General features: G+C 36.9%; 5 protein-coding genes across 5 annotated transcripts, besides 1 other annotated feature; 1 reads left to right on the forward strand and 4 right to left on the reverse strand.

Moving 5' to 3' along the window:
* Nucleotides 1–492: 492 nt before the first annotated feature.
* TVAGG3_0564440 (valyl-tRNA synthetases family) lies at nucleotides 493–3658 on the reverse strand (the record flags this gene model as incomplete). The annotated part of the gene is made up of 1 exon (XM_001321694.2): nucleotides 628–3639. One exon carries the CDS (start codon nucleotides 3637–3639, stop codon nucleotides 628–630), a length of 3012 nt encoding a protein of 1003 aa, XP_001321729.2.
* Nucleotides 3659–3748: 90 nt separating this feature from the next.
* On the reverse strand, nucleotides 3749–4753 carry TVAGG3_0564450 (RNA-binding domain, RBD family-containing protein; the record flags this gene model as incomplete). Its single annotated transcript, XM_001321695.2, has 1 exon — nucleotides 4049–4753. One exon carries the CDS (start codon nucleotides 4751–4753, stop codon nucleotides 4049–4051), a length of 705 nt encoding a protein of 234 aa, XP_001321730.1.
* A 715-nt stretch (nucleotides 4754–5468) lies between these two features.
* Nucleotides 5469–11169: a mobile genetic element.
* Nucleotides 5508–7196, reverse strand: TVAGG3_0564470 (uncharacterized protein; the record flags this gene model as incomplete). The annotated part of the gene is made up of 1 exon (XM_051238577.1): nucleotides 5508–7196. The coding sequence occupies one exon, from the start codon at nucleotides 7194–7196 to the stop codon at nucleotides 5508–5510; it is 1689 nt and encodes a 562-aa protein (XP_051096401.1).
* Nucleotides 7217–7666, reverse strand: TVAGG3_0564480 (uncharacterized protein; the record flags this gene model as incomplete). The annotated part of the gene is made up of 1 exon (XM_001321696.1): nucleotides 7217–7666. One exon carries the CDS (start codon nucleotides 7664–7666, stop codon nucleotides 7217–7219), a length of 450 nt encoding a protein of 149 aa, XP_001321731.1.
* On the forward strand, nucleotides 7701–7928 carry TVAGG3_0564490 (uncharacterized protein; the record flags this gene model as incomplete). The annotated part of the gene is made up of 1 exon (XM_001321697.1): nucleotides 7701–7928. The coding sequence occupies one exon, from the start codon at nucleotides 7701–7703 to the stop codon at nucleotides 7926–7928; it is 228 nt and encodes a 75-aa protein (XP_001321732.1).

An 11169-nucleotide genomic window follows, 5' to 3' on the forward strand; every position in this document is an offset into this window, starting at 1 on the left:
AATTTTTTATTAATAAAAATGAGTGTTGCGGTAAAAATCAGCCTCATTTTAATATTTCAATAGCTTAACTTAACTGTTCATACCTGTAACCAATGTAATTCAGTATTTCTCCTAAAATTATCAGAAATCTTTGTATCCATTGTTATCTACTTGTGTAATGAATTTCAAAGATTTATGGAAAAGTGCAAATATATGATTTTTAAAATATTTCGTGTCTGATGAAGACATTCATCCATATAAATACAGTGAATTAAGAAAAATCCACAATAATATTTTATGCGACTCTATTCCATATAATAATCGCTATACAAAGTCATATTTATCTCTTGCCAAGATTGTAAAAGAGGTCGACAAGATTAAAGATATTTCAAGCTTCCTGTTTTATATAGGAAAGATTGAAATAGAAACTATTCAATTTTTTATACTTTAAATGTACTTTTTCTCTATGATAGAATTGATATATTTATGAATAAACGTAAATATAGCTCACATTGATCATACTCTATCATTTCACCGTTTCAAAATCTAAAAAATATCTCCAGATTAAGACTCATGGTGTAAAAACGAGCTTAAGTATTAAATGAAAAGATTATTTTTATTCACATTGTAATAATAAAATTATTAAAATTAAGCGATTAACTGCTTAACTTCCTGGATGTTCTTGTTGATAGCTTCGATCTGAACCTTTAGTGCTTCCATCTTAGATCTCTCGAGTTCCTGGACTTCTGGTTTAACCTTTGTAGCGTAGTTAGGATTAGAAATCTTTTCTTCGTATTTCTGGAACTGTTGTTGTAATGGGCCTAACTTCTTCTCCAATCTCTCGAGTTCCTTCTCGAAATCTACGACACCCTTCAAGTTGATTCTCAGCTCAACTGTCTCTGTAACAACAGAGGAAGCGTAACCAGCAGCGATCTGTGTTCCTGGAGCAACAACGTCGACCTTTCCAAGTCCGCCAATAGCTGAGATGAATGGAATTGTTGGCTTGATTTCATCCTGAGAAGTAACGATGATTGCCTCCAAGTTATTGTTGTTGATGTTGTACTGCTTCTTGATAGATCTAGCAGCAGAAGCTGTAGCGAAAGCAGTGTCAACAATGGAGACATCGTAGTTGAGCCACTCCTCGTTAACTAATGGATAAGGAGCCAACATGATTGATTCGACGTTGAATCTTCTTGGTAAGTGCTGCCACAACTCTTCAGTGACGTATGGCATGAATGGATGGAGCATTCTCATTGTTGACTCAATGCACTCGTACAATACAGCTGCGACAACTTCCTTGGCTGCTGCATCATCGCCGTTAACGATTGGCTTGGTGCCTTCCAAGTAGACAGAGCAGAACTCGTCGTGGAAGAAGTGTGTCATTCCATTAACAGCGTCAGCCATCTTGAAGTCCTCGAGACCAGCTGTTGCTGCCTTGATTGCGAGAGACAACTTCTTGAGTGCCCACTTGTCCAATGGTGTTGTCTTTGATGCATCGAGGTCCTTGTGGGAATCTTCTGGGTTGAACTTGTCGAAGTTTGGCAATGCGAAACGAACAGCGTTCCACATCTTGTTGCAGAAGTTTCTGTATGAAACAATGACAGAAACATTGAGGTTGGCTGTTCTGTTTGCGCCTGCAAATGAGCAGAGAGCGAGACGCATGGCATCAGTGCCGCACTGTGGGATGCCGTTAGGGAAGTCAGCCTTTCTGCCGTCGATTGCGATCTTCTTTTCTTTGTCATCGAATGTGGAATTCTCGATTTCAGCAACTAAATCTTCCAATTCGATACCGTTGATGACGTGGCGTGGATCAATGACGTTTCCGAGAGACTTTGACATCTTTCTGCCCTGTGCATCTCTAACGAGTGGGTGAAGAAGAATTGTGTGGAACGGAACTTTGTTTGTCAATGTCAATGACATCATGACCATTCTTGATACCCAGAATGTTAAGATATCCCAGCCTGTTTCGAGAATTGAGTTCGGGAAGTATCTGTTGAGGCGTTCTTCGTTGCTTGGCCAGCCGACACCGGAGAATGGAAGTAAAGCAGATGAGAACCATGTATCAAGAACATCTGGATCTTGTTCAACAGTGACTCTTGATGGTACTACGTTGTTTGCCTTTGCACCTTTAGCGATTGCTTCTTCTTGTGATGCTGCAGCAACCCACTCTCCATTTCCTTCTGCCCACTTTCCGTCGATTTGGACTCTGTAGGCTGGAATTCTGTGTCCCCACATCAACTGTCTGGAAATGCACCATGGACGGATGTTTTCGTGCCACTTCTTCCAGTCAACAACGAATTCGTCTGGAACAATCTTCAACTCGCCGTCATCGACTGCTTTGATGGCTCTGGCAGCCATGTCTGTTGTGTTGACAAACCACTGTGGTGTGATGACTTGTTCAACAATGTCGTGGCCGCGCTGTGTGATACCTAATCTCATTTCGTGGTCCTTCTCTTCCTTGTAGAGGCCGCGCTCCTTCATCCACTTGACCATCTCAACACGAGCATCGAAACGCATCATGCCGGAGAACTGGCCGTAGCCTGGAGCAATGGCGCCGTCTGGTGTCAAGATTGAGATTAATCCAATCTCTGGATGGCGCTTGTAAACTTCGTAATCGTTTGGATCGTGGCCTGGTGTGACTTTGACAACACCTGTACCGAAGTTCATATCGACAAGGATCTCATCTTGGATGATTGGAATTGGAACTTCACGGATTGGATGCCAGACATACATTCCGTGGAGATGGTTGTAACGAGCGTCCTTTGGATTGATTGCAACAGCTGTATCACCGAGCATTGTCTCGAGACGTGTTGTAGCGATTTCGACCTTTTCGCCAGTCTTCTTTCCATCCTTGTCGCAGATTTCGTAGTAGAAGTGTGTCATTACGCCGAATGGATATTGTGGGTATTTGTGGTTTGGAACATTTAATTTTGTACGCTTTGTAAGTGTGATGTATTCGACTTCTGCATCGGAAATGGCTGTCTTGAGGGCGCAATCCCAGTTGACAAGGCGCTCACTTCTATAAATCAAACTTTCATCAAAGAGTTTGATGAAAGCAGCAATAACTGATTCACTGCGCTTCTCATCGAGTGTGTAGTATGTGTCCTTCCATGCAAGGGATGAGCCCATGTCACGAAGCTGGGAGAGAATTGTGCCGGATTTGGATTCAACCCACTTGTGAGCTTCTTCAAGGAAGTACTCGCGGCTGTATTCGCCACGGTGGAGCTTCTTCTCATCGTAGATCTTCTTTTCGACACGGAACTGTGTGGCAATGCCTGCATGATCTGTGCCTGGAACCCAAAGGGATTCTTCGCCGCACATTCTGTGATAGCGGGTGATAGCATCTTCAATGGATGCTGTGAGGGCGTGACCAAGGTGAAGTTCTCCTGTAACGTTTGGTGGAGGAAGAATCATAACAAACTTCTTGTCGGCAGCTTTTGGTTCAAAGAAGTTCTGGTTTTCCCACCATGAATACCAGGCATTCTCGACCTTCATTGGGTTGTATTCGGAATCAAACTGTGTTGTATCTGGTTTATGACCATCCTTTGATTTTGGAATAACTTCTTGCTTTGCTGCTGTCTTTTTCATCTTTTGTGGGGCCTTTGAGACAGCCTCCTTGATGACTTTCTCCTTACGCTGTGCTTTGGCGGTCACAGACATCTAAAATCTAAAGTGACCATGCATCTCACAAAAAAAATTCACTGAAATATGAAAAATTAAACAATCTGTGAGATATAAAATTAAATTGTATTGGTTTATTTTTGAGAAGTGGATTTTCGGTTATTCCGATTACTTGAAATTTTCTACCATGAATTACCCTAATCGTGTATAAATCACACGATTAGATTTCCATCCAATAAAAAACTCTGTACATTGTATTTTGGAGTCATGTTATTTTATTTTAATCCAAAATCATAAAGATTTCAAATTTAAATTTTTATGATTTCATAAATACAGTTAGTATATGAAGATAACATACATGAATTAGATATTTATTCATGAGTATTGATTGATAATAAACAATTAATAATATATTATGAAAAGAACTTGAATAATCTATGTTAAAACATTAAGGAACTTTTGGTAATATGTTCTCAGGTATTCCATCCTCTTTATTGATGATGCCGAAACCGAAATTGTAAATATGATAAACACGTTCCATAACAATTGACTTTCTTGCTAATTCAACATCAAAGTCGAATTCATGCTCATTAAGTGGGTCGGCTCTATCTGGCCTCTCTGCATAGCAAGCTCCGATATGTTTTGGTGAAACAAACTTTTCATTCGAATATTCAGCATCTCTGTCTCGTATAACGAACTTTTTGACATCAAATGTCGAATTTAAATCATTTCGTTGAAATTCATCAAGAGAAAATGGATGTGAAACAAATTCGTTGCCGAGTAAAGATATTTTCTTGCCATTATCAAGTGCATTTTGTGCTGCAGCAGGAGTTGCAAATGCAATGTATGCATATGGTTTGATCCTTTCACTATCTAATTTCGGAATGTGAACATAAACAATTTTTCCAAATGTTGAAAACGCATTCCCGATAAACTCTGGAGAAGTATGTTTTCCGACACCTGTGACTTTAATAACTGTATTTGCAGGTATGTTATGAAGATCAATTTTTCTTGTCATTGACAAAATAGTTATTGGTGCATTCGCACCGATATCAATAACTTCCAAAAATGTTTTAATATAGCAAACTGCATTCTTATTTATCCTTTCAAGAAAAATATTGATAATAATAGCATGAAACCCATAAAAAATCATGAAATAATTATTTTTTTGGATTTATTCATAATTTAAATATGTGAATTTGTAGACATGAACATTTATTGCAATTATAAAACATGTTGCTGATTTTCAATTTTACCAAAATTTATGATTTGCATGAAAATAATAGTATTTTTTTAATTTTTAATTTTTTTTTACTTTTTAATGAAAGTCAAAGTATTGGAATTGATAAATTTCATAATGATGTTCATGATCGCATATATAAGAGTATGCGTATTATTTTATAATTAATTCATATATCTTATCTGTTGACGCAATTGCAATCTATCTCATACAAATTAAGCCAATATTCAATCAAATTACATGAACACATGCTTTCATAATTAATATATGATCATTAATAAGGTTTTCTATATGAAAAATGCTATATGATTTCATTAAAATTTTGAATCCATTTCTACTGTATCTTCTGTGATTTATAAACACGATGAAGAAAATTATATGAATAACTGTCGATATAAATCTAGCAGATCTGAAACACACTATCACACAAATAGTTGATAATACTTGATATTTTTCCAAAACATCATTTCAACCATCTAAAAGTTACAAATCCAATTATTTATCAAAATTCTCTCTTAAAAACAGTACAGTATACATTGTGCGTCGCCTGTAGCCTACAGCTACAGTCACCGACACAATGAAAAAAGTGACAGAAAAGTGACACTATACGGGTGTGCATATGTACGCATATATGTGTAAAAATAAACGTTCATATGTAAACTAACCTTTATTCACTAGCAGGGGCTGATAAATCATAATCGTCGAGAAGTACGATAGGTGGTCCCACCTGTTTAATCTGTATGGAGAGGCAAACGTGACGTAAGAAGCATAACACTGGTTTCTCAGTATATTTAATAGACTCTGCTGTTGGCTTAACTGTAAGCTTATATGTAATAGGTGAATTAGATAACTGACCCTGTTGGAATGTATAATCAGTTTCGCAAGGGAATCCACATAGGTAATGACCTAAGTCATTTGACTCGATTCCAAATTGAGGGACTGATGTGGTTGTGATAGACCTCATGACATCATAGTTGAAGCCAACAGTATCGTTATTATTGTTAGTGGCATTTGCCTGCATCTCATAGAAGATTGGATCATTAGATGCTTGAGCCTCAGCGGGTATGTTACCATATGCTCCACAGTTCAATTGAATTTGTTCAAACAATGGATTTTCATAGGTAGTGTTATAATTAGGTGTTTTCTTAAATAGTGTATAAATGGTGTTCACATATAATGGAGTAAATGCTGCCGTGAATGTACAAGGAGTTCCTTCACCTTTAGCCATTGAACCATCCATAGTAATGCAGTCAATTCTTTTGATTGGGAAGTTTAGAGTCTTTGCCGAATATCTTGTCACCAAATCACTATAGATGTTAGGGTCCAAAGAGAATGAGTTACAGTATGTAATCATTTCAAAGAAGTTTGCATTCTTCTTAGTGAACTTAATAAACTTGGTACCAAATGATATCGTACTCTTATCGGCATTCCAAGTTACAGTATCAATAACTTTGATACCTTCATAGATAGGAGTGAAGTGATTAGTGATTGGAATATAGCTTGTAACATTGGCTTGCATGTTCGGTAATGGTAGAATATCCTGATAACTTAATGGTGTCCAAACCATACCAGCAATACTGAACTTAACCTTAAGTTGTAAGTTACCAGCAAACGCTGGAAGGAATCTAATGTTATTAAGTATTAGGAATCTTCTTAGGTCAATCTTGATTGGTATGTGGAACTTTAATGTAGTTGCACCACTAATTGGTTTATTGAACTCAATAATCTGTCCAGAACGAACTGTATCACATCTATTGAAAACATCTTTATGTCTAGCCTTACTAAATACATCAACTTTCTTAATAGCTTCTGTTGTAGATGCAGTAGAAGTAATGTAACCTTCTTCTCTAGCATTATCTTGTGTATAAACACTTTTACCATTAGCGATTAATTGATATGATTCAACAGCATAGAATGAATCAATGTATCCCAACCAAATTGCTGGAAGATGTGCACATGATTTGCCACCAGCATATTTAGTATCAATTGCTTTAATTGCTGTAACATTTGATCCTGTAGGAGCTGTCTCAACAGCTCTTTCTTTATATACTTCACCATCATATTTAGGAACTTTTTCATCAGCTGGTTCAGTTTCTGTTGTAATTATGCACTCACCATCGACATAACCACTAATGAACGTATTATATAAGTCAATCATGTTCTCACCAGGTGGTGATATGTTAAATGTAATATAACCGTTATCAATAGTATTTGTCGGCATAGCTGGCACTTTTGTTGGGACATATCTATGGTTAGTATCTCCAATAGGAACTGCCCCATCAACTTGATCGAAATAATATCTTACTTGTCTGATGGAATCAGCAATACTGTATGTATTGAGGTTATCGTTCAACATCTTTCTCAGCTATAAAAAATTTACAATCTTCTTATTCTTGGGATTATTCGTCTTATTTGTGGCTGAGGTTTAGGAGGTTCTGGTTCAGGCTCTGGTTCATCATCGAAGTGTATTCTTTTCTCTTCCATTGATTGAACATATTCTTGATTCTCTTTAGTTTCCTTCTCACGTTCAATTGGGTCCATGTTTGGTTCATTAACTACACTGTTACGTTCTAATATCTTTGTCATCATCTCTAACAACATTTTATTAGTATATGCTTGTTCTTCTTCTTTCTTCTCATCAACTTTAGGAGCTTCTTGAACAACAGGAGCTGGGGCAGGAGCTGGTGAATTCAATGGTGCCTTTCTCTTTCTAACTTGAACTGAACCATTCTTCATATGACAAACATAATATAATGGATGTTGTATTCCTTTAGCTTCATTCAATATGATTGATTGCTTTTCACTTGGTGAAAGTTTTGACGTCATTTCTATCCTAATAAAATTTTTTACTCCTAACAAAATGACTGAGAATACTTTCGACAGAGAAGCACTCAAGAATGAACTTCGTGAAGAAATACTTAATGAACTCAAACCAAAAGAACAAACACAAGAAGAGAAACCAGCTAAACCAAAGCGTAAACTCACAGAGAAACAATTAGCTGCATTAGCAGCTGGACGCGCAAAGAATCCACGAATGATTGCAAAGAAATTGAGAGAAGAGGAAGAAGCTAAGAAAAATAATAAGTAAGTGTTTAGAACTTTAACTTACGTTCAAAAGATGACTTCGTTGAAATAGTGAAGTCCTTATTTTTGTTGAAGCATGGTTTCGAACCAATGCACAAGTCAAAGGTTATCTCATCACCTTCATAAAGAGATTTGTACAATTCCACGATGCTATATTTTTCCCCAACTTTCTCAGGGAAGAACAAACCTTTCTTCTCGTCATAATGTACTTGTATCGCATCTGGGAACATTTGGTTTGCAGTAAGTGCAATTACGTCCTGTGTGATTCCCTTCATTCGACAGTGGAAAGCAATTTCCTTGAGGTCATTGGTTAATTCGTCGAGGTAAGTCTTCTTTCCAACGAATATAGATCTTTGTGCCTTAGACATATGTCCTGCAGTAATCTCTGCAAAGTCTGAATGAAATTGACCCAGTGCTTTTCCAATGAGTTCTCTGTTATACCTTCTCTTGTATTCTTCTGCTAACTTATCTAAGTCCTTCTCATACAAGTGTAAACTATCTGTATCCTGATAGAACAACTTCAAGCCCAAATCTTCTGCTGTGAAGAATACTTCATTCATGATTCGTTTGGACATAGAAAGGATTGAAACACCTAATGGACAATAGTTAAAGTGACGAACGATAGGTTTAAATGACTTTACACATGAAAGTTCGGAATCGGGGATGAACTCTATTGTCTGTATGTCATTATAGTTCTTAATGATATAGTCAGTGAGCTTATTGTCCTTGATGAAACGAATCTTTTTGTCAATGGGCTTTAATATCGTCTTACCATAGATACTGTTCAAAAGAAGTTTGATGATCTCTTGTATCGGATTACCTTCCTTCTTATACTTAGCACGTAATTCGAAGAGCTTCTTAACTTCATTCCTTATTGTCATGTCCCTTTTTCCATCATAATAGTATCCATCAATGACTTTGCATGAGATCTCTTGGAACTTGATCAGATCTTGAAGCGTAATGTGGTCTACGAACATCTTGCAGCATGTATTGGAACTTCTGGCAACATGTAAGTCAGGGTTGATGTCAGGATTGACGACAATCAATGGGAATGCTGAGTTCTTACCGATCGACAAGATCTCGATCTGACAGTAAAATCCTGAGATGAACTTTTCCTTTGTTGGTTCAGCTTGGTCATCATCAAAGAGATGCTCCAACAAGTATTCACTGCTCTTCATCTCTTCTGTCATAACTTTTGGAATTCCTTCTAAACAGTAAAGTCTAGCAATTGCTGATGGATACAATGATACAGCATCGAAGTCAGTGATGAGTTCTCCTTCATTGTATTGCTTCTTGTTCTCAGCTAGCATGCATCTTCCTCCTTGAATACACTTGGAAATATATTCACGAGGTTTTCCTGCAAGATCAAAGAGATTACCGTTCTTCCAATATACTCTCTTCTCAAAGAGTTTGTTTGAGATAGAACTTATTGAAACATAATCATAAGCATCTATTTCAAACTCAGTCATGAGGTCATTGCGGAACTTAAGAAAGCCATCTCGTAAAATGCGTACATCTTGACCGCAATAGAATGACGAATAAACTTCCATGTCAAAGTGTTCATCATCAATCTTGCAATCTTCAATCTTCTCAATGTTCTCATTAAAAGCTTCAATATCTTTGACATGATTCATGGCATCATCGATGTTACCAACTTTAGTTGTATTAACTAACTCTTCCGTGTAGTAATTATATGGGAAAACTTCTTTTTCACCACTAGTGAGGTGAAACATTTCAGGGAATCTTTCCAACTTAGTTGAGATGATTGCATAAGAGTCTTTGAAGCAGAGAAGTTTTCCTTTGTACTTTCCTTGTATCTGCATCGTTTGTGAACCTTTGATGATTGGAGTTCCTGTAATCTCTTCTAACTGAGACATGAGAAAAGTGACATCGTACGATAAGTTGTGGAAATAAACTAAACTCTTATCTGGTAAAGCTTCGAGGAATTTTGACGCACAGTCACTTCCCCAAATTGATGTATAACCATCATCGTCATCTTCCATGAAACAAATGTTGTATGCTTTGTGAATGTTTCCATCAGTTGATGCTTCGAAGTCAGCAAAGAAAACATGTTCTCTTGGGAACTTCATGTCTTTCTTCGTCTCTGAACTCCAATCTTTCTTCATCCTTGCGCAATAACGCTCATTGTATGTGAGGTCAATCATTTCTTCAAGGTTCTCATTATACATCGTTGTGAAGTATGTGCAAAGTTCTCCTGTTCTAATTGGTTCGAAATAATTGTTAGCAAACAAGAGTTCAATGACTTTTGCAAGTGGTGTAACTAACTTTGAGTTAATTGCATACCTTGTTTCATATCTTCTGTTAACTAACATCTTCTTCTCTAAAGTCCAATCCTTGCACAACTTACAAACATCTTCATAGTTCTTGATGAACATTGAACTTATTGGAAGCTTTTCGTTCAACATGTAGTGGTCATACATTAATAAAAGTTCTACTGTCATCTTTGGTTCTTCATCTGGTTCATAAGTATATGAATGATTTGAATACTTCTCGTTGTATTTGATGACATGGAACCTTATTCCTGTTTCTTTGGCAATAACCTTAATCTTTGACATTGGAAAATCTTTGACACGAATGATTTCCCTCATATGATTAATTGTTGCTTCGTCAACACCAGCTTGAATACAAGCGTAGATGAAACATGAATCTTTCATCATCTTCTTTGCTGTCTCTGCATTAAGTTCGTTGAAGATCTGATACCTCTCTAAGTTAATAGGTAATTTGCATGTCCATGTCCAAAGCTGACCATTACGTGACCTGTTTCTCTTCTTTGAATGGTTTTGTTTGATGATCTTGAGTGCGATCTTTTCTTGACCTGCTGCTCTCATCGTATCTAACATAACTTGTTCTTCAGCTGTGAGTTTATATGGTGTGTACGTTCCTTTTCTCAAAGCAGAAGCATCAACATCTGAATAAGCTGTATAGTCAAAGATCTCGATCTTCCTTAACGAAGGAATACTACAAAGGAAGAAGTCATAGTTTGATTCAAGGACTTTAGATGCTAATTCTTGTACTTCTGCTATTGGAGCTTCATTAAGTAACTGATGAACTAATGATCCCATTGTATTGATGTTCAAATGACGCAAAATGTTTCTCTTCTCATCAAAGTCGTAATAGAATGTCCACTTCTGTTTGAAAAGGTCTATCTGTCCAATGAACTTTGCCATAACTCTTGGAAACATCTTGTTGAAGTAATCTTTTCCTCTTGGACTGTATTGGTCAAT

This window comes from Trichomonas vaginalis, chromosome II, assembly GCF_026262505.1.
Source record: "Trichomonas vaginalis G3 chromosome II, whole genome shotgun sequence".
NCBI lineage: Eukaryota > Parabasalia > Trichomonadida > Trichomonadidae > Trichomonas > Trichomonas vaginalis.